The 22,940-nt window shown below is 49.3% G+C and overlaps 1 protein-coding gene across 3 annotated transcripts in view; it reads left to right on the top strand.

Moving 5' to 3' along the window:
- Positions 1-7,246, top strand: part of LOC116829084 (uncharacterized) — a 13,319-nt gene extending 6,073 nt beyond the window's left edge. For 2 of the 3 annotated variants that reach the window (XM_032787710.2, XM_075069887.1), the window contains exons 3-4: positions 5,514-5,606; positions 5,951-7,246. In XM_032787710.2, coding sequence (XP_032643601.2) covers positions 5,514-5,606; positions 5,951-7,089 — 1,232 coding nt within the window. In that variant the 3' untranslated portion in view covers positions 7,090-7,246. Of the gene's footprint in view, positions 1-625; positions 650-5,513; positions 5,607-5,950 lie in introns of those variants that run through there. The other variant, XM_075069888.1, reaches the window with a different exon arrangement.
- Positions 7,247-22,940: the final 15,694 nt, after the last annotated feature.

Raw genomic sequence — 22,940 nt, 5'->3', positions numbered from 1 at the left:
CCAGAGCGAGGCAGGCGCTATAATTCCTGTCTGGTGGCAGCGAGATAAGATCCAAGCCGGTAATTAAGCTTGGAGGTTCATGCTAGGCACCCACATTTTGGATGCTAAGGTTCAGAATTGGGAAAGATGCTTATGATAGTCCCATCACCCCTTTCACCGCCCTGGGTATTTACGGCTCCTCCCTCCCCCAGACCAAATCCACCCCCAGCTCCCCGAAAGTCTGGTATCTGAGCTGGCCCTGTGGCAGCCACTTCCCGCTCGCCTGGGACGGGACGACGCAGAGCGAGACCTGGCTGTTCTGCAGCCTGTGCCAGTGAAAGGGGCAGAGGCGAGTTCAGCAGGGCTCCGGGCCCCTTCCCACCGCTCCGGGTTGCCGGCCCCTTCCTGTGTCCCGCCCTACGCAGCCGGGCTGCAGCACGGGCTGGCTCCGGCCCCACCTGGGAGCCCTGGCGGGACCCGCAGTCCCCGGGCCTGAGCTGCAGAGCCCAGTCGGGACCAGGCCTGGAGTGACTCCCCGGCGCTGCTGCTGCGGACACACGCGGGCGCGGGGACCAAACCCCACGCTGGCGAGAGGGGCAGGATCGGAGGCAGGGGAAAGCGGCCACTCTCAGCCCGGCCACAGGACAGGGCTGCAGCGGAGCGGGCCAAGGTAGGGGATCTTCCAGGCAGCTGCTGGTGGGTTTGCCCAGGACTGCACCCGGGAGGGAGGGGAGAGGAGAAAGGGAGTGAGCTGTGACAGCTGACGAACCTGCCGGGAAGTGCTTGCAATGGGGCCTGGCGTTCAGCAGCGGGAGGCAGAAATCCCCCATCTGTGCAACTGGAAACAAACCCCAATTGAAGATGTAGAGTTCCCAGTAGCCACAGGACTCAACCTGCTAGCCAGAGGCAGGTGTGAAATCCACCAGCCAAGCCCATGTGAGAGCCCAGTCCCCGCCCCCCATCCCTCTCCTGAGAACTGGGACCGGCACTTGGGATTCGCTGGACCCTATTCAGGGCAGTTTCACACACCAGCCTCTGTGTAGCCGGCAGGCAGGTGTGAGGACACTGATCTCCTTCCCAGCCTCCCCATCAGCTGGAAATGAACACAGAGCCTGCTGGCTGGGTGCAGCAGGGAGACACTGCGCAGGGCTTGCACTACTCTACAATTCCCCCCCACCTCCTTTGTTGGGTTCTCCTCAGCCCTGTCTACTGCTGCTCCTGAAAGGTGCCACCAAAGCTGCCTGTCTGCAAACTCAGGAAGGAACTGCCACAGCAGCAGGCCCCCCACTCACAATCCCCTTCCCAACAAAACATTAACTTTCTTAATCAAAAGTTTAAATTCTTCTGAAGTGTCCCCCCTCTGCACTGAAAGCAGTACTGCCACCACCACGGGTTCAGAAATGATGAGGCAGCCCACCCCCACCCCCCATTGAGATTGGCTTAAAAATCATGAGATTTTAAAATAAGGCTGGGTCTTTTTATTTGCCTTTTGCTGTTGGAACATTTAGAGATCATGTTTTTATGCTTTTCCTGCAACCTGAAGAACTAGACACTTACTTAAAGAAGGGAAAAAAAGCTGTGATTCTACAGTAATAATTTGATTCCAGCAGAGCACTTGGGACTTTAAAAAACACCATCTATTGTGAGACATGTGATTCAATCATAACTATTGGCAATACTGGAATTTTCCCTGGTCTTTATGGGTGTTGCTGATCAGCCACAGAGTGGGGGGTGCTTGATGTCTAGGGCTGGTGACTCCAAGGTGGTGGCTGTGTAGGCAACAGACATTTCATAGAATATTAGGGTTGGAAGGGACCTCAGGAGGTTATCTCGTCCAACCCCCTTCTCAAAGCAGGACCAATCCCCAATTAAATCATCCAACCAATTTTTGCCCCATATCCCTAAGTGGCCCCCTTAAAGATTGAACTCACAACCCTGGGTTTAGCAGGTCAGTGCTCAAACCACTGAGCTATCCCTCCCCCCCTCATTAGAGGACTCACTGCAGGGATGTTCTCCAGGGGAATAATGAGAGTGTGCAGAGACACAGAATTCAATTAAATCCCATGTCCCTGCCCCACTGCCTCTCTGCAGTGTAAGTACGTAGGTTACGGTAACATTTTGTAACGATGACAAACCCTAAAAAAAGATCAAGAAAAGTCATTGAGCTGAAGCAGCCCCTGGCTCTTCAAAGACACCTCTGGTAAGGCTGTATCTACACCGGCACCTTACTCCTGCAGCCGCGCCGTTGTAAGGCACCCATTGTAGTGGAAGAGAGCTCTCCCAGCGACAAAATCAAACCACCCCAAATGAGGGGCAGTAGCTTCGTTGACGGGAGTGCGGCTCCCACCAATAAAGCACTGTTCACACTGGTGCTTTTCATTGTTAAAACATTTGTCGTTCGGGGTGTGTTTTTTCACACCCCTGAGCGACAAAAGTTTTAACGATGAAAGGGCCAGTGTAGACAAAGCCTAAGATAGCAGGGCAGAAACCGTCTGTACTCTGTGCCGATACAGCTGTGCTGCCATAAGATTGCTTGTGTAGCCACATTGTGTTGATGGGAGAGAGCTCTCCCACGGGCATAATAACTGGCGGTGGTAGCTATGACGGCAGGAGAGCTTCTCTCACCGACATACTGCTGTGCACACAAGTGCTTATGCTGGCAAAACTTATGTGGCTGGGGGGGGGGGGGAGCTTTTTCAGACCCTGAATAATGGAAGTTTTGCTGACTTAAGTGCTAGTGTAGACAGGGCCTTAGTTAGAAGGGCCCAGAGGCGGGTGTAGGAGTTAGTGGACGTGTTCAGTAGCTGTTTTTCCACTGAGGGCAAACAGTCTTACGGGTTTCCCACATTCACCACCTGAGGGCAGCGGAGATGTGATTGCTGTCTGAGCACACGTACCCACTCTAGCTTTACCACTGCCAGCATGGCTAAAAAGTGCGAGTGTGGGCTGCACATCCGTAACTCTTCTTTCTTTTCCGGGGTTCAGCCAGACGTCTTATTGCCGTAGTTGCAGCTGCTGTTGCTGCTTGCTCTGTGTTGGTAGGGAACATTCTCAGACAAGGTGGCTGGAGAGAGGCTCAAGGGACTCAGGCAAGTGGTTGCTATTTCCGCACACTAGAGGGAGTGCAGGAAGGTGTTAACCAGCTCAGGAGCTGTTTGGAAGCTGGTGTGGAAGTTTTTGCTAAGGGCAGACATTCCCCTGCTTGCGCCTTTAGTTAGAAGCTCAAAGCTCCTTACCAGTCAGTAGCGAGTTCTATCAGGGATTCAAAACTGCCAACCATTTGAGCACTAGTAGCAGCCCAGCCCAGCGAGGAGAAGATGGAGCTGCCAGGGGTAACGAAGACTGAATCTGTGGGTTGGATCTCAATACAATTTCCTGTAATTTTACAGGTTGGTTGGACCTTGTTGGTCTGCAGCATTTATATATTAACTTCCTTAATTCCAAGAACGAAAATAAGTCATTTCTCTTCATTGAGTAGCTGCAGCTGTGTATTCCACTTAGGTGTGTGCGCGCCCAGTGCGCCGGAGCCACAGAATTGTACCTAGTGGTATCTGTAGAGGGGTCCCTCTCATGGCCATAGTCCTTCCCCGACGCCCCACAGTACCTTCTTACTGCCCATGACTGGAGTCAGAGCTCTGTGATTTTCATCCTCACAATCCTCTACTACCTCATTACTACTGCTAGTATAGTGTGTGTTAATTGGAGTTTAAGTGCTCCTGGGTGATGCGCTCTCCAGGGGTTAAACGTTGTCTGTAGTGTTTGGAGCAGGGGAAGGGCGATCTCCACACTGGTGCTGGCTGAAGCACAAGGCAAGGAGTGGTGTTTGATTTGCAGCTCGCTCACCAAATGGACTCATTCAACAGGCCATGAAGCCTGCTTCAGCAGGAGGCCTCATTGGCTCGGAGATTGCCCTCGGGTTTGGAAAGTGCTGCTGCTTCACGTCCTGGGGCTGACACCTCTCCAAAGAGGTTCCACACTGATTCCAAGTATGCCATGGAAAAGGTCACATGAGACCAACTGAGGCAAACTCCAGGTCCCAGGGGGACTTGTCTCCTTCCTCCAGAAGGAGCGTGGATTGGCACAGGGTGAATGCCAGTGTGCAGGATGGAGCAGGGTCTGTCAGCAGCTCCCCAGCGCTGCGAGGGAGGTCAGAGATTCCTTACCATTGACTCCGGTTCTGGCCCCAGGGTGTCCATTGACCCTGGTCCCAACGAGGGTGATGCTGGCCCTGGCTGTTTTTGTATCAGGCAGCAGTGGACCTCCTCTGCCTTTCTGTCCTGACCTCTGCCTTGGTCCAGGACTTTGCCAGATCTGCATCGTTTACAGCCCTGCTGACTGGGTGGGCTGCTGAACCTATGGGTCTGTCAGCACCACATCCCAGTGTTTCCTTTCCACACTCAGTGGAAATGGGGCCAGTACTGGACTCCCTCCTCAGCACCGGGAACTTCTTCAGTATCCTGTGGCTGGTTCCTGTCTCACGAAAACATAACAAAGGAGGCCAGCTCATGATTTTTTCCTTGTTCAAAATGGCCACCTCCCCTTACTATCAGTGCAACTGAAGCCTGCAAGGTGGCTGCTGTCTTCTAATGTGAGGCTACCCTTCATAAAATTGGCTGCCACCTTCCACTGTTTTCAGTGGGATTGAAACCAGGCCAACAGATTGAAGGGGCTGGACAAGACACACAGGGACTGTGTGGAGCACCAGGGACACCATGACTGGGGGATGGAGAAAGTGAGGGAGGCAGAAGAGCAGTTGAGGGAATGTGGGGGGCAGGAGGCAGGCTGAGGGGGTGCAGAGGACAGTCCCCTTCCAGCAGCCAGGGGAAGGAAGTGTTGCCAACTTGAACTCTCACAAACTGCTCGAGAGCCTACGGTCTTGGTGCCTGCAGGAGCTGTCACGCTGACTCAGGAAGTCACTGCAAACCCACAATCTTCCGGGCTGGGGGTGTGGGCAGCGCCCTGTGCAAGCACTGTAGGGCTGAGAGTTCAGATCTGACCTGTATGGCCCTGGAACAGAGAGAGGGCCCAGGGGAATGGGAGGCAGGGAATGGGGAGTTTGATTGTTCTGCTCGGACCCAGGTAGAGGAGGGAGCAGGAGGACTTGGGTAATAAGAATTGGGTGGCAGTTCCTCTATGTTAGGGGTGAGGAGATGGTAAATGGAGTAGCTTGCATGGTTGTGTCCATTACAGTTTGCCTTTTCAAGTGGAATTCTGACACCCCCGTTGGCAGAGGAATAGAGGAGAGTTAAAAATCAAACGATAGATGGAAAAACATGGTTTGATTTAAATAACCCCTCCTAATTTTTGGTTTCTGGAGGCTGGCAGTACTGCGTATGTGAAGAGCTGAGCCAGGTGGGGTTCAGAGGACAAGGCCCTGGACATAGCCAGGGGCTGGCTGAGGCAGACCCCTACGGCTCTGAGCACTGAGAGCAAGCTCAGGAGTCCTACTGTTGTATAATGTCTTGGGAGATTTTTGAGAGAGATTCCACGATCATGTAATTTACCCTGATGTGTTTTCTCCCTCCTCCACCCAGCACTGTGTCTAATTACCGATATGATCTCTCAGATGGAACTAGAGGAAGAGCCATTGGTCCTGGAAAGGGAGAACCTAAGAAGCACCTGTACAGGTAGGGAACATGGGAAACTGAGGTCAGGATACTGTGGTGAGGGAGTAGAAAGCTAGGATTGTATTGGCAGGTGTCGTATCCTTGTGACTTTCCAGTAATCCTGACTGCCACCTTCCGGTAATTCCCTCTTGTGAACTCCTGTCCTCCACAGAGTTTGGGCACGAGGTGATAGAACCAGTCCCTCCTCACTCCCCTTGGAGGAATGGCTGGGGGGATTCAGCTCCAGATTCCTCAATCTCCCAAACAGTATTTTGGTTTGCAACCTCCCTGCCCTGTATTAGGCATCCTCTTTTCCCAGCGCAGGGAGTGACTCACTTCTGGCTCGCTCTCTCTCTCTCCCCCAGCAGGTCATGGGATGGTGCATGAGAATGAGGAGGAGAGTCCTCAACAGGGAGGTCCTGAGCAAGTGGAACTTCATGTGACGTTACTGGAAAGATCCAAAGCACAGGGAAATTTCTGCCCTCTTGAGCAGGGAAAAGCTTCTGAGAGTCCTGGCAGGTCCAAAAGAGAGCAAAGAAACCCTCCAGCGAAAAGACTGGGGAAATCTATCCAGCTTGGGGGAGGTGACCTCAATGACCTCCCAATCCTGCAGAGACGCCACACGGAAGAGGGAAAGAACACGTGCCCCGATTGTAGGAAAAGCTTCCGTGGACGCTTAGGTCTTACTAGACATCAGAGAATCCACTCAGGCGAGAAGCCCTACAGGTGTCTTTTGTGCGGGAAAGGCTTCACCGTCAGCTCCACCCTGGCTAAGCACCGGCGCATCCACACTGGGGAGAAACCCTTCCAGTGCCTCAATTGTGGGAAGAGCTTCATCCAGAGCTCACAGCTCATCACCCACCAGAGAACACACACGGGCGAGAAGCCCTACCAATGCCCCGAATGCGGGAAGGGCTTCAGCCGGAGCTCCCACCTCATCATCCACCAGAGGTTCCACACTGGAGAGAAGCCCTATGAATGCCCTCAATGCGGGAAGGGCTTCAGCCAGAGCTCCAACCTGGCCACGCACCGGAGAGTGCACATGGGGGAGCGGCCCTACCAGTGCTCCCAGTGCGGGAAGGGCTTCACGCAAAGCTCGGACTTCACCGCCCACCAGCGGCTGCACATAGGCGAAAGGCCCTACCGCTGTGCTGAGTGTGGGAAGAGCTACACAAACAGCTCTGCCCTCATCAAACACCAGAGGAACCACACGGGGGAGCGGCCCTACAAATGCCCCGAGTGCAGGAAGGGCTTCAGCCAGAGCTCCGCTCTGCTTGCCCATCAGCGGATCCACACGGGAGAGAGGCCCTACAAGTGTCCTGAGTGTGGAAAGGGATTTTATGCGCGGTCCCCCCTTATTGCACACCGGAGAACCCACACCGGCGAGACGCCCTACATGTGTCTGGAGTGCGGGAAGGGCTTCCGCAAGAAAACCAGCCTGAACGTGCATCAGAGAGACCACCCGGCAGAGGAACAATGCCCTGACCAGGGCTGTCCCCAGTGAACGGCATCCATGGTCATTTCCACAACACACATGGGTATTTGGCTTCTCCGCACCATCCGTCTGCACATCTGTTGGGTCAGCTGGCTGCAGGAGCCACCCCTAAGCTGACTGGTGGTGATCCTCTAGCAAGTCCTAGGTAGAGAGGAAGCCCACATCATCCCCTATTTAACTGGTGCATCCCAAGCTGTAAAGCTGCCAGGCCCTCGGTCTCTTGTCAACATGGGATGAGAGAGGGAAACCCCTCCAGGAGTCCCTTTTTCCTCACGTGGGCAGTGGCTGGGAGAAAGCTACGTGGCTCAGGCCCTAAACTAACTCAAGAGACCTATCGCCACCACCACCCAGACCACGGCTGGGCTCTCAAACTGATCTAGAACTGTAGCTTGATTTTGCTCATACAACCTTAATTCTGGCCCCTTGTGCAAATACGTGATGGTACAATTTTAATTTACACTGTCACATACCGTTTTTTCCCATAGGGCTCCTACCTCATTCATTGCCCAGAATAGATGCGTCTGGCAGCCTGAACTGTAGGGGTCTCTATGCATGCTGCCTATAATGGAATGCTCCCCTCCATTCTCTCTCTGCCCCTTGCCTTCTCTCTCCCATTTGGGTGCCCAGGATCATTTGGAGCCACTTACATTACTGTTTTGAAAGTGCCTTGAATTGCCAGTGGAGCCAGCCCCCATTTTCTGCCTACCTAAATTACTCATTTCTCCCTGGCAAGCTCCTGGAAATCCTGTCCTGAATGGTCAGTGTGTCCCCCACCATTCGTGATGAAATTCTCGCCGAGCTGCTATTAGAGCCCTGCAGAAAGCAATAGGGTGTTAGGGTTCAGGAAATGGAGACCAATGTCTCATCCTAATGCTGTCTGAGCTGAGTCTGCAGTACGGTCATTCCATTTTCAATTGTCACAACCTCATTCCAGTGCCAGGAAGGAACAAGTCTTCAGGCTCAGGCAGAAGAATAAAACAAAAGGAGAAAAAAATCTGCCAACAAAACGGATTGATTGGGAGCAGTAACACTGATTGGGAGCAGTTTTAAGCTTAATCAGAATAAGCCACTCTTAAATTGAAATAAGCGTGTCTACACAGAGTTTTAACTAAACGAGCTTAAATTCCCACCTTATGTTAAAGTGGTACAAGCCTTCAGTGCAGCCTTCCCAGCCCCAAGCATACAAAAATCATGAGTCCAGCCCCCAGAACATGAGATTTGGCTTAAAAGTCTGGAGGGGTTTTAAAAATAATACGTTCTAAGTTTTTGCTTCTTCTGGTTTCTGAGCCTTTAAGTGTGCACGTGCGTCACATTTTCAGTCTTTTCCCTGCAACTATGAGGGCTAGAATCTCCCTTAAAAAAAAGAAAAGAAAAGAAAGTTGAGCTTTTTATTCAGTCTCTTGATTCTAGCAGCTGGGGCTGGAAAACACCAAATATAATGAGCTGCATTACATTTTTAAGAGTTAGTAACACAATGTCATCATCTGCTTCTTCACATAGGTGTGTGTGTGCACCCAGCGCACTGGAGCGTGAGAAATTTGCCAAGTGGTACCTGTAGAGGGTGGCACTTGCACCTCATAGCCATAGCCCTTCCCCTGGCTACATGAAGTGGTGTCACCCCAACCCTTTCTCAGTTTTTATTTCTTGGTCAACTGTAACATCCCATGTTTAATTCATTCTTTTAAACACTGTCAACACTATCATCTAACCAGCTTTATTTGACTTTCTGTAATTTCTTAGTTGCTTTTGAAATTCTCTTTTGGCTAATGAATGGATACATTTACCATACGTCCCCAGTCTGTATTTTAGCTGAGAAACAGATATAAAAAGGGCTTGTGTGCTGCTGAAGTGCTTCAGTGCAGATGCTGCCTATTCCAACGGGAGGGGTTCTCTTGATGGCACAGGCTAGGTTGACAGGAGAATTCCTGTCTACGCCTTGGGTTAGGTCGGTTTAACTGCCTCGCTCCTGGATGTGGAATTTTCACACCCCTGCGTGATGTAGTTATATTCACCTAATTTTGTAGTATAGTCTAGTCCTTAGAAACTTGGTAGATAATAGGTTCATTAAATTAATTGTCCAATATGGTTTAGAATGTGTATTTCTTACATCATGCATCTTAATGAGGGATGAAGTTCAAAGTCTAATTGTCAATGCTAACATGAAGTGCAGGCAAACATACTTGTCTTAAACCCAAATGAGTTATATGTAAAAAGCAAGATTAGTGCAAAACTAAAGCTGCTTGTTTAAGATGAATACAGAGAAGGAAGATGGTTCAGGGGGTTGGGCACTAATCTAGCCCTTGAGAGAGACTGGTTCAAGTGCCTGCTCCATCATAGATTTTCTGCATGAACTTGGGAAAGTCACTTAGGCCCAGTTCCACAAAGGCGTTAGGAGCCTAAATCCCTTTGTGGATCTGGGGTTCTGGGCCTCAGCGCCCCATCTGTACAATGGAGATAACAGCACTTTCCAACATCACCGGGGAGTTGTGAAGAGAAATACATTAAAGCTTGTGAAGCGCTTGGCTGTAGCACTGATGGGGACTATATAAGCACTTACGATAGACAGAACTGCAAAAGCTAAGATTTGTATAGCAGGGTTTGCTGAGCTATGTAAATCTGTATATGATGATATAGTGATGTAAACCCCGTACAAGCACCAGAAGGGTTAAGGGAGCCTGAAAGAATCAGTAACTTCACTGACTGCACCTGGGGAGGGGGTGGTCAGGTGAAGGAAGTGGCCTTAAAAGAGGAGAGAGAAGGTCAGTTGGGAGAGGAGAGTAGGTAGTGTACTCCCTCCCTCTGGGAAGTGGGATGACAGAAGACTGGAGAATCATAGAAATGTAGGGCTGGAAGGGACCTCAAGTGGTCATCAAATCCAGCTTCATCTGCTAAGGACCAAGTAAATCTAGACCGGCCCTGGCAGATGTTTGTCCATCCTGTTCTTAAAAAGCTCTAATGATGGAAATTCTACAGCCTCCATAGGAAGCCCATTCCAGAGCTTACCTAGCTTTATAGTTAGAAAGTGTCTCCTAATATCCAACATAAACCTCCTTTGCTAGAGGTCGAGCCCATTACTTCTTGTCCTACCTTCAGCAGACATGGAGAACAATGAACAGCGTGCCCCTGATGTGAGCCAGCAGAAAGATCAGGAGCTGCTGAGGGACCCTGGACCCCTGGGAAGGCAGAGAACTGTCTGGCCCTGACAGTGGCATGGAGTGAGGATGTTTTTGATGGATAAGGCTTACCTGCGTGGGAACGGGATGGCCAGATGAGTCTGACGGGGGCTGAGGATTTAGTTATGTTTCTCTGTGACGCGTTAAAGGGCTCTGTGGTCCCAGAAGGAGTCAGACTCTTGAAAGTGTCATGGTCGGGCCACCCCTGTGGCCAGAACAGGCTGCAGAACACAAGAGGAAAAAGGAAGCACAGCTGCTGCAATGCCACATCCAGCTATGAGGCAGCAGTTTTGCGGCAGGTATATATTTATAACTATTAAAATCAGACGGAATCTTGACTAAGACAAATGGTATGGAAAATATTCTAGGAAACCTGAAAGAATGGTAACGCAAAAGCTATGTTAGCGGTGTAACTTTGGTGTAGCCCTGCAAATATTTCACAATGACAGTTGCATTACATTTTTGTTCACATTTAACTTACTGAGATGATGTTAAATCAGTGCTGGAAATGTAAAAATGTTAGTAACAATGGGAATGAAAATCTGGTATGTGCAACATTTTTGCCTGCAATACATTTTATGTAGACGTTTATATTTGGTAGGAGGAACCTGTCACTCCATGACAACAATTGTATTTGTTTTGCTCAGTTTAGGAATATAGGAAGTGCCATGCTGGCTCAGACCAATGCTCCACCTAGCTCCGATAGTGAAATGTCTGAGACCGACTCTACACACAGGTTTTGTACCAGTGTAAGTATTTTGGTTAGGGTTGTTTTTAGTTTTTCCCCAATAATTGTACTGGTACAATTCTAGCGTGGAAGGTGCCTTATACTGATATAGCTTCCTTCCCTTCTGTACAGGAATAAGCTATACTATTATCCTCACCTTTGTATTGGTATGTGTGTGTCCACACCAGAGGAGTGCTACCACTGTAACTACACCAGTATAGTTTCAGCTCCAAATATCAAAATATTGCTACATGGAATCAAATCTCATCGTATTTGCATAACACTTTTTTTGTTTTCTAGTTTTGATAATTCTGAACTTTAGAGCATGATTAAAAGAGTAAAACCCCATTCATGTAGGATCTGTTCTGCTTACTAGAGGCATTACAATGTGATTGTTACTAGTAGCCACTTTCTGCATCTCTACGTAAGAGACAGAAACTAAATCTTCTTCCAATTTGTCTTCTGCCCTGAATATGTGAATCAATACAATTTACAGCTGGCTCAGCTGTGAGCTGCTGTTAGGTTGTTACATTGAAATAAATGCAACTCTGAAAGGTACTGCAAACTCCAGAGCCCCAGCCCTGTTCTGTGTGATGGGGAATTTAATATAAACAAGTTGCAAAGGATTTGATAGATAAATAAAGATGATTCTCTTTTTCAGGGGAAGGAAATGGACCTCGTCAGATCTCTTTGTAGCTAGATTATTTTGTGCTGTTCTGCAGCAGAGCCGTTGGAGAAAGCATGAGATCTAAGACACTGGCACCTCTTCTGAAAGCCTAAGCCTAAGCAGAATTTGACTTTCCATTGCTGCCCTTCACACCCACACAAAGTGAGGACAAGCCTCTGCCAGTGCTTACAGGGTAGCATTTGCACTCCCCTTGCGTTGGTGTAAATATCTGAGCAGGGCATCGGAGAATGAGGCCCGGACCTAGAAATGCAGATTAAAGCAGAGTTAGGCCTCGTCTACCCAGAGACTTGCTCTGGTTTAAAAACAAACCTATAGTTGTTTAAACACATTTTATAAGGGTTTTTGTCTATTTAAACTAACCCAATGCAGACCAGATTTCAGATGATTTAGGAGAGTCCCAGTGTTGTCAACTTTGCCTAGTTTATTGCAAGTCTATTAATATTTGTTTTCTGAAAGTGTTCACAGTGCACAGTCCCAGGGTAAGGCCTTGCTAGGGAGGGCTGTGACTAGTAAACTCTGGCTTCTAATAGGCTGTGGGAAACAGCTTTAAGGAAGAGCAGCCTCTGGGGCCCAGGACATAATACATGGAAAGATGGTATAAAGCCACTTTTGCCCCAGCCTCCCACCAGGCTGCACCTCCTGAGACATGCTGTTCAGAATCGGTACCAAGGTCTTTAGCTCCTAACCCTTCAATGTCAGAAAATAAAAACACTGACTCACCTCTGCCGCCTGTGGCAAGGTCGGGCCAGGCCCTGTGCCCCAACTGGAGGGTTAGGGAGAGCCCTATGGCCTGCCTGGACACAATGGCAGACCCATGTGGAGGGGCAAATCAGTAGCCCTTGGATCTGAGCCCTGGCTCCAGCCTTACCTTAGCTCTGGTTTTATGTGCGCACCTTGAGGTGTCTGTTCATCATGCACAGGCAGAGCTGTCCCTGGGGTACAGCGAATCAGAGAGACCATCCTGGGCCCTGCGCTTTGGGGGACTCTGCAGGAGGTTGGCCAGGAGGTGAGGTGGGCGAGCGAGCGAGATGAGGAGGTGGGAAGAGATGGGGTGGAGCCGGGGCCTGGGCAGAGCACCCCCACCCCCCCGGCACAATAGAAACTCTGCGCCCGGGCCCCAGGCCTCGCACCCTCCTACGGATGGCCTGCATACAGGCCTCACAACTGCTGCCTTTGCAGCCTGCTAGCCTGTGCTTTGGACACAACTGCCTGCAGGGATTCAGATTCCTGGAGCCAGCAGCAGCTATTCTAGGCTGCAAGTAAGGGCTGATAGGAAAACACTAATTTGTAGAAGTGGCATTCCCAGCTGACTGGCGACTGAAGTAACTTTGAGGCTAGATGCTTCCCCTGGGTGGTGGCAATGTCTGGGGAGGCACAGGACCCGCTGCAAGGATCCCCGTCTCGAGTTTCCATCCTCCCCTGAGACACAGCAAAGGTTCTGACCACAGACCTCCAGGGCCACCCCAGCATATTCTTCCTTAAGGTGGAGCTCTGCCTATAACTCTCCCTGCTACCGGCTGCTCTGGGACCCATTGGCGTGGGGGCTCCCCAGCATGGAAGGGAGCTTAGAAAAAGTCCCTCTGGCTGAATCTCTGCAGAGCTAGTGTGTGTTGCTCCCAGCCTCCCCACGTATTTCCCCACAGAGCTGCCTGCAGGATGTAGGAGGGGAAATGCTGCTGCAGAGAAAGCAAAGCCCCCTGATCCCCACTTTCCGCAGGAAGGGAGGGGAGATCCCAACTGCATGACTGACCCCTTAGTGAACAGGCTGGACTAGATGACCTCCTGAGGTCTCTTCCAACCCTAATCTTCTATGATTCTGGCCACGTCTAGACTACGCGCCGTATCGGCGCATTAAAATCGATTGCTCGGGGATTGATATATCGCGTCTAATCTAGACGGGATATATCGATCCCTGAGCGTGCTTATATCGATTCCGGAACTCCACCAACCTCAACGGAGTTCCTGAATCGACATGGCGAGCCGCGGACATCGATCCCGCGCGGTGAGGACGGGTGAGTAAATCGATTTTAGATATTCGACTTCAGCTACGTTATTCACATAGCTGAAATTGCGTATCTAAAATCGATTTTACCCCGTAGTGTAGACCAGCCCTCTAATAGCACTGCACTAAGGAAGGACACCAACAAGTGTTGTTTCTCCAGTAATTTAGGATTTTTATGGGTTTTTTTATTATTATTATTTTATAATTGGAGATATACATATCTCCTAGAACTGGAAGGGGCCTTGAAAGGTCATCAAGTCCAGCCCCCTGCCTTCACTAGCAGGACCAAGTACTGATTTTTGCCCCAGATCCCTAAGTGGCCCCCTCAAGGATTGAGCTCACAATCCTGGGTTTAGCAGGCCAATGTTCAAACCAGTGAGCTATCCCTCCCCCCCATATTGCTTATGAAACCTTCCCAGAAATATGACAGTAATTCTTCCCCATCAACTGGGCTTTCATATTTAACAAATATTTATTCCTCACTTCCCCGTATTCCTAATGGAGCTTTTTTGCTTAGTTCTGTGGCCTTTGGATCAGGTGCCCCGCAAGGAAGCGAGGGTGAGTCTTTTCATTGATTTCAACAGGCTTTGGATCAAGCCCAGCCACAGGCGCCAGCCCAGCAGCATCCATGAGGTCTACTTAGGAGTCAGCTGAGAATTCCAAATTCGTTTCCTTTGTTTTGTATGTTTTAGAAGCAGCCCGGCAGCTACAAAGGGGGGGCCTACACAATGGAATTAGCTTGGAGGCAGCCGGATGCATTGTGCCCTTGCAGAAGGTGTTTTTCCGTGCAGCTGTGTTTGCAAGTGAACCCCCGTGATTAAACTAGAAGCAGGCAGCACCCCCTTGCCCCAAAGATCTCCTGCTCTTGTTTCTTTTCTCCCATAGCACAGTAGACCTGCCAGTCGCTACTCCGCAGTCAGGCAGAGCCTGGTGCGCATACGCTTATAAGGGACAAAGAAATAAATTGGCTTTCTCATCTATGGCTGCTATAAAAAGGCCTCATTGTATTTTTATCAAGAAGAGGATGGGGTGCAAACAGAAGAGTGAAATATTTGACATAGCACAATTTCATGGACTGCTCCCTATTGCTTTAACCATTTGGGGATGGATCCTAAGCTATACTGAATTTAGACTGTATCGAAGAAAGGGGGGTAGAGGGTGAGGACTGGCTCCAAACCACCTTTCTGTTCCACTTATCCTGAGCACCCCAAACTTGAGGTCACTTGACGATGTTGGCCATCAATTTTAAAATGAATATAGTGTCCCTTTAAGAAGCAATTAGGTATGTAATCCTGAAAGCGATGAAGTAATAGTGCTGGCCAGGCAAGAATAGCAGTTTGGCAGTAAGCAGTATTTCCGCATCCCTCCCCTCCCTGACCTTTCAGTCTGGACCGTACCCGAGCTGGAATTGCCAAATGTGCAGCAATGTTCAGTAATGTAGAAAAATGTTCATTAGTGATACGGGGCCTGATCCAGATCCCAATGAGGTCACTAGGAGCTGCGGCAGTCCTAGAAATCCAACCCAATTTTTTATTCAAGCTGTCCAGAGGTAAAACATCAGAGCATTACCCCATAGTAACACCAGTGCCTCCCGCTTTCAAGACCTGACTCACTGCCTTAGGCTCTGCATACTGCCCACAAAAGAGGCTGATGAGCCCAGTCCAATAGTCAACATCCAGAATAACCACTCTTCAGAGCATCTTCATTCTGCAGGATAGGATTGGGCACATCTTTGCCTGAGCCAGGCTGCGAACACTTCTAGATGGAATTTCTTAATAAAGCTGTCTTTTTTCATTATTGTTTTTTAAGAGTTATGGGGCAGAAGAACAGTTAGTTCTTCTATAGGGATATAACTAATACTGCTGGCCGTTTTCAGTGTGGTCCTGATCAAAAGCCTGTTGAAGTCACTCGGAGGCTTTGCCAGTAAGTACAGAAGCTAAGAACAATTCAAGGGGGAAAGTGAGAATAAGTGGGAAGAAAATATATACATCTCTACCCCAATATAACGTGACCTGATATAACATGAATTCGGATATAACGCAGTAAAGCAGTGCTCCGGGGCAGTGGGGCTGCATACTCCAGGGGGTTAAAGCAAGAGCGATATAACACAGTTTCACCTATAACACAATAAGATTTTTTGGCTCCCAAGGACAGCGTTTATATCGAGGTAGAGATGTAGATATTTAAAAATGGTCAGTATCTGTTAAAATTCTCTTAATCTTGCTAGGAGTCTCAAACACAATGTTCCTCTAGGTTCTGGCTAATTTGACTACCTGGAAAGCAGCTTTCAAGCCCACTCCATGCTCAGCCAGTTGCAGTTTATCCCCTCCTGCTAATCTGAGCTGTTAAAAGCCTAATGCCAAGACTTTACAACTGGTGCTTGTGAGCGACTGCTGCAGTAGTAACATTCTACCACTGCCTTGTTTATGGGATATGTGTAGTTTTTGCTTTTTTAAGACAGCGATAACTGATCATACACAAGAATAAGAGGAACTGGAAGTGGCTGCTAATCATTGGGCAGGGAGCTTTAAAATGGCCTATAGTCAGTATATGATGGGATATATAAACTCCACCCTAGTTAATCCTGAGTTAACAGCAGCCTGAGCCCAATTAGGGTTCTGAGTGGCAGCTGGAGATATATTAGGCATAACTAGTGATCAAACCTCGCTGGGAGGGAGTGGGGCTTCAGAAAGGAGGGTGTGTGGAGCAGTGGAGAAAAAGGCTGGGGAGGACTCAGCTGGGAGTCTCTTTCCTCTTTTGGGCTAAAGGTGAAGAGCTGCATGGGAGGCTTGGAGCCAGCACTAGAGGCTTAGAGCCAAGAGAGAGGCTCGGGGCAGTGGAGGCTGGGGTGAGAGGTGTGTTGTCCTGTGCCAGGAAGAAGCTGGAGGCAGTGACACCCAAGAGGCAGTGATGGCAAAGCCTATGGGTTTGGACTGTGATTTGGAGGTCTGAGGTAAGGAGCTGCAGGAAGGGACAGGCTCCTGGGGCAGGGAGGAAGCACTGCTCTGAAATAAGAGCAAGAAAGAACTTTGCAGTTGTCGATTCCAAGAAGTTGAGAGGCCGTGGGCCCTGGGAAGGAAGCTGAGGGTGCCAGGGGGTGCTAGTCGAGGCAGGGAAAGCCCTGGGTAGGGCTAGTGCAAAGGCTATAGGCGACGGTGGTTTTTACTGCAGCAGACCAGTACAGAGCAGAGGGTCAGGAAATACCATGACAGGTGGAAATGAGAGTTCTTGTGACAGTGGTGAGCCTGGGCCCGGGTATTGGGGGAGGAGGCTGAGTGGGACTTGAAGGTCTTGAGTTTCTGTGAGTGGCCTACACTGAAGATCCAGGGGGGGACCCATCAAAGGGGCTGGAACTTTGGGTATCATTTTATGTGGACTTGACTACCCTGACTGGGGTGTGGAACTAACCGCCTGAACTGGCCAGCAGAGGTGGACCACCACAGGTTTGGAGTGACCATTGAGATGGGGCACAAGACAGGAAAGACCTGCTAGACTGTGCCTGGCCACGAGGGAGCACACCAGTGGTGCATCCACCTTTCCAGACAACGTAAGTACAATAGCAAGAAAGTCCCACAGAAGATGTCTGACTTATAGCCCAGCACTTGTTGCCTGCATTGCTCCTGTGCATGTCCTGTTGAAATAATTCCTGTTTCAGCCATTTTTAAGAAGGTGCAATGTTCTAGACAGAGGTTTCTTTTGCAAGCACGGTTGGCTTGTTTGGATCTCTGTACATTTTGGGCTTCATTGAATTTACTGGCAGTTGTGACCCAAACTAATCCTGATCCCAAAGGCCTTGTCTACATTAGTGCTTTCCTCATAATCTCCCACCATTGCCAGCAGATCGATGGACGTGATCATTCCCCTCTATTTGACCTTGGTGAGGCCTCATCTGGAGTAGTGTGTCCATTTTTGGGCCTCACACTACAAGAAGGATGTGGAAAAATTGGAAAGAGCTCAGCAGAGCACAACAAAAATGATTAGGGGTCTGGAGCACATGATTTATGAGGAGAGGCTGAGGGAACTGGGATTGTTTAGTCTGCAGCAAGGAGAGTAGGGGGGATTTGATAGTGCCTTTGCAACGTACCTGAAAGGGGGTCCAAAGGGATGGATCAGACTTGTTCTTAGTGGTTAGCAGATGACAGCAATAGAGAGTATATGCGTCTCAAGTTGCTGTGGGGAGGTTGATAGTTGCATTAGTAAACTTTTTCCACTCAGGAGGTGTGCTTGAGAAAAAAGCCATGGATGGGTTACTAGGGAGGGTGGAATCTCCTTCCTTAGAGGTTTTTAAAATCAGGCTTGACAAAGCCCTGGCTGGGATGATTGTTGGGAATTGGTCCTGCTTTGAGCAGGGGGTTGGACTAGATGACCTCCTGAGGTCCCTTCCAACCCTGATATTCTATGTCATAAGCACAGCTCTACAGCAGGGCTCTAGTGTAGACATGCTGTGCTGTTACACCACTATGCCATCTAACCCAGCTCAGAATTCTAGGATTAATAGGCCCCCAGCACTAGAAATGAGAGTTAATTGTAAAGGTGCATCAGCTTCTAGGAAATCCTTTCCCTCTTCCATTCTGAGGAAGGGTTACCTTACCTTATCAGTAAGGTCTACATGGGGGAAGCAGGGATAATAGAAAGAAGGAAAAAAGGGAAGAAAAGACAAAGCAGGAAACTAGTTTAGGAATTTAAACCTTATACACTGATGCATTGCCTGGCCAGTGGAAGAGAGAAAATACTGGGATTGCTTAGCTATGACTGAGGAAAATATGTAATATTTTTTCCCCTGCTGACTGCTTTTTCTTAAGTACATGAGTGAATACAAATATTCTTGAAAGCCGGGTGACATAGGATTCCTGCCAAATGCTGTCAGCTATCAAAATACCACTCACTAAAAGCATTCAGATATCCCTGCCAGAGGTCTGAGATCATAGATGACACTACATTTTACAATTCTATCAATGGATACGAGATCAACTGATAGAACAGACTCAGTTATTGCTTCTGCTATTAAAAGAAAGTGTAGATGCATTTAGTTTTGCAGGGATTTAGCTTTGCCAAAACCTGAGACTCTGCATGTGGGAACTGCACTAAGTTTAACCTCTGCATTGTGAAACTGAGGCTACGTCTTCACTGCCGGCCATATCGGCGGGTAGCAATCGATTTCTCGGGGATCAATATATCGCATCTCATCTAGATGCGATATATCGATCCCCGAACACACTCCTGTCGACTCCGGAACTCCCACCAATGCGAACGGCAGTAGCAGAGTCGACATGGGAACCGCAGACATCTGTGAGGATGGTAGGTAACTCAATCTAAGATACTTCGACTTCAGCTGCGCTATTCATGTAGCTGAAGTTGCGTATCTTAGATCGATCCTCCCCCAGTGTAGACCAGCCCTGAGACAAGAGATTCCACTGTTACCTGCATGCTAACACCATGTCTCATCTGCAACAGAATGATCTAAAAGGGATTCTCCAGGTTTTATTTTCCATCTTTACATTCTATTTTTCCCACGTTTTCTGCACAAGAAAGAAGTAATTAGGAATTGAAAGCTTATAGCAATAAGGAAGCACTTTTTCCTGTAAGTTTTTTGTTCAAATCTAAATTCAGTAATGATCTAAGGCATCTGAAGACTGTTTAGTGGGCTATGTGAAAGCAGATGGTGAATAGAGGCTATTTTCCCTTGGACAGGTGTCTGTATTATGAAAACCACTTCACACTCTCAGTCTTCATATATTGCAGGGGTGGGCAAACTACGGCCCACGGGCTGGATCCGGCTCCTTAGGGCTTTGGATCTGGCCTGCAGGATTGCCCCCCATGGCACTGCGGGCCCCGTGCCGCTCTCAGAAGCGGCTGGTACCACTTCCCTGTGGCCACTGGGTGGGGGGGCAGAGGGCTCTATGCGTTGCCCTTTCCTCCAGGCACCACCCCCTGCAGCTCCCATTGGCTAGGAATGGGGAACCGCAGCCAATGGGAGCTTTGGGGGAGGTACCTGGAGGCGCGGCAAGGGCAGTGCGCACCGAGCCCTCTGTCCCTCCTCCCCCCACCCAGGGGCCACAGCACTTCCTGAACCGGCACGGGGCCGGGGACAGGTTAGGCAGGGAGCCTGCCCTGGCCCCAGTGTGTACCGCTGCCACCCCGGAGCCCAAACCCTGCCTGCACCCCACCCCCCAACTCCCGGCCCTGAGCCCCCTCATACAGTCTGCACCCCAACCCCCTGCCCTGAGCCCCCTCCCACAGTCCACATCCCTCCTGCACCCCAACCACCTTCCCTGAGCCCTGCATCTAATTTCCTCACCCAGATGTGGTCCTCAACCCAAAAAGTTTGGCCAACCCTGATATATTGCATTTAGATATCTCTCAAAAATCTCACCCGAGTGGCTCTAGGCATTTCAACAACATTTAAATACAAAACCCAGGATAACAAATGCATAATAAGCTTCCCATACAAACCAACCCAAACTAAAATATTCTCCCCAAATCATCAATTTCCCCATCCCATATGACAGATGTTAGTCACATCACTTAATGCGCTATTGGAAGATGCTCAGATCCTACAGGAATGAGGCAGGGCAAGAATCTTTACAAAATAGCTTAAAATCTGTAATATGGGAACAAATAACACTCTCTTTTGCCCTTTGTCTCATCTGTTTAGACTGTAAACTCTTTGGGGAAGGGATGGTCTCTGACCATGTTACCTGGCTGGCACAATGGGGTCCTGATATCAGATTCATTTCTTTCAGACTCAGGCCAATATGGCCCCATAAGCACTTTAATATCCATAGATTTAATTATCACTCTGGAATTAGGCACGAACACCATAGCTTAGCCCTGGGGAACACAGAACTTGCCCAAGGTCCATCCAGTATTCTCTCTGGGCCAGTGGAGGTTATGTTTTTAAATGAAGGGAAAAAACCCTCCCACTTTCTCCTCTCCCCTGTTATCTAATTAACTGCACAGTGATGTCTAACTCTACCTAATGCTGTGGCATTTCACCTTTAGCTTTTCCCTCCATTTCTCATTGTCCAGCCCTTCCCTTCTAGAAAACCGGAAAGGCAGTGAAAGTCTTTCTGGAACACATTCATGATGGATCCCCCTGAAGTACTTTTGCTCCTTTCCCCTCACTATTGTGTCTCTGTCCCTCTCCCCCACCCCCAACTTTTGCTTCTCTGGCTCCTCCCCTGTTTCTCCTTCTGAATCCCTGGCTTTGCTTCCAGGGGCAGATTCTGACACCAGATGAAGGCAAGCGCTTCCCTGTTTGTGCACATGCCCCAATCTCTCAGGTGTGCACATTAACAAGGGAGGGGGAAATTAGGACCTGCCACTACAGGGCAAGCACTGAAAACAACTGAAGTGAGGCGTGGGACAGAAACCAGTGCAGCCAGAGCCTCTTGCAATGCAACAGGGGAATGAACTTTTCGACCCCTGAGCCAGCTGCAGGGGCTGGGAAATGAAGTCTCTCTCTTACCAGATCTCCTGTGTTACACCATGACCACAAGGCACAGCTACAAAGGTTGTGAGGGCAGAACACTGTTCCTGTGTTCCACTGCTGCTTGGGAGAAGGTGTGAGAAAAGGGTCAGCACATGAGCTGGGGCTGAGAGGGGCAGGGGGAGTGTCACAGGGTGGGATGATCCTATAAGAAAGGGGCTTAGCCCCCCACCCCATGACTAATTAGCTGCTTCCCATGTGATGAGTTTGATACCAGGGATCAGGTGATAGCTTCAGGGCACCTTGTCCTCAGTAGAAGACCAGCTGGAAGCAGTGGTAAAGACTCCTGCCAGGGGGAGAAAGAACCTGGAATGGGGCTCCCCCTCCCCCCAGCGAGGTGGAGTACCTGGCTGGGGAAACCTGCTGATGAATAGAGGAAGGAGCCTTGTGAGGAAGAGACTGGAGGAGGGGGCAGGCAGCAGACCCTGCTGCATGTATTTGATTTATATTGGACAGTTTTGAAAAATAAACCAATCCCTGAGGAAAGAGACTGAAATCCTGCTGCTGTGCGGAGCTTTATGTGCCATGCTGCCAGGGGAGTCAGGCTTATGGGAGGCCGTTGGGAGCAGTTGGTTTCTCTATTTAACGTTATCTGCCCTTAAAACAGACTTACAGCAATCTCTGCTCCAGCCCTATCTGCACAGGGAGGGCCTCTCACTCTGGCCTGAGGCTGTCACATTGTGCAGGACCTTCATAACACTCTTAGTCCTCAAGGCCTTCTGACAGGGCCTTCGGTCTGTAGTGTCCATGCAATATCCCCAAGCCTTACTCTGTGGGGTCTGCCAGCCTCACAAGTATTCGGGGCCTTTCACACCTGCCTGAGGCTGACACATGAGAACACAAAGGTGGGGAAATGAGAAATTATTCCCATGGGAGGCTTATAAAAACATGTGGTCTGTGAGGGAAATGAGATTAAAATGCCAGAGGCTAAGTTTCTTTTGCAGAAGGAATATTGTCTGTAACCTCGGTTACTGAATTCTGCGTTTCCCTTGTAAATACATGGGACATCTTGCTAAGTGGAGGAGAATGTGTCTAAAATGAAAGACAGACCTCACAATGAGGGATTGTTGTGTTGAATGCCGCATTTCTCTGCCCATCAGTCAGGTGGGGAGGGGTGAGACTCCTTCCTCATTTGGTTTCAACTTCAGATGTTTACAGTCTCTGCCTCCGGGGAACAAGGATTTTGCTATTTCAACAAGATGCTTACCAGGTGCTAGTGTATCTTTAAAAATATCCTTCAGTCCCAGTCTGCACAGGTTGACACAGGCAGCTGTCAGAATGGGACACGGGGTGGCTCACAAGTTGAGAATAATACAAAAATCTTTAAAAAGCAATATTAGTGCCTTTAGTGCAGCTAGCATTCGTAACACTGTTATTGGTTATGAGAACAATGTGATTTGTTTGTTTTTCACCTTCAAAACACTCCAGGGGAAAAGCATCTTCATTCTGCCTGAGTCATTGTGACCAAAAGCACCCCTCTGTTCACCCCTTACTCACTATTGTAATATTTGTTTAACAAAAAATGCCCTGTGGGGTATCATTTGAAAACTAATAACTTCTTGGTCAATAATATTATGGGGGCGGGGAGAGAGAGAGAGTGAGTGTGTGTGTGTGACTGGATAGCGTAGTGGTTAAGAGCGCTGCCCTTTGATATGAGAGACTGGGGTTCAAATCCCAGTTGGTACCCAACTTTCCAGTAGGGGTCCTTGGGCAAAAGACCCCCTAATGCTTCACCTGCCTACCTCAAATATGAGAGTGACACGAACTAGGAGAGTCATGCC

This window comes from Chelonoidis abingdonii, chromosome 10 (genome assembly GCF_003597395.2).
Source record: "Chelonoidis abingdonii isolate Lonesome George chromosome 10, CheloAbing_2.0, whole genome shotgun sequence".
NCBI classification, from domain to species: Eukaryota; Metazoa; Chordata; order Testudines; family Testudinidae; genus Chelonoidis; species Chelonoidis abingdonii.
The sequence above is the reverse complement of the archived record's forward strand: the minus strand, read 5'-3'. Positions and strand labels throughout refer to the sequence as shown.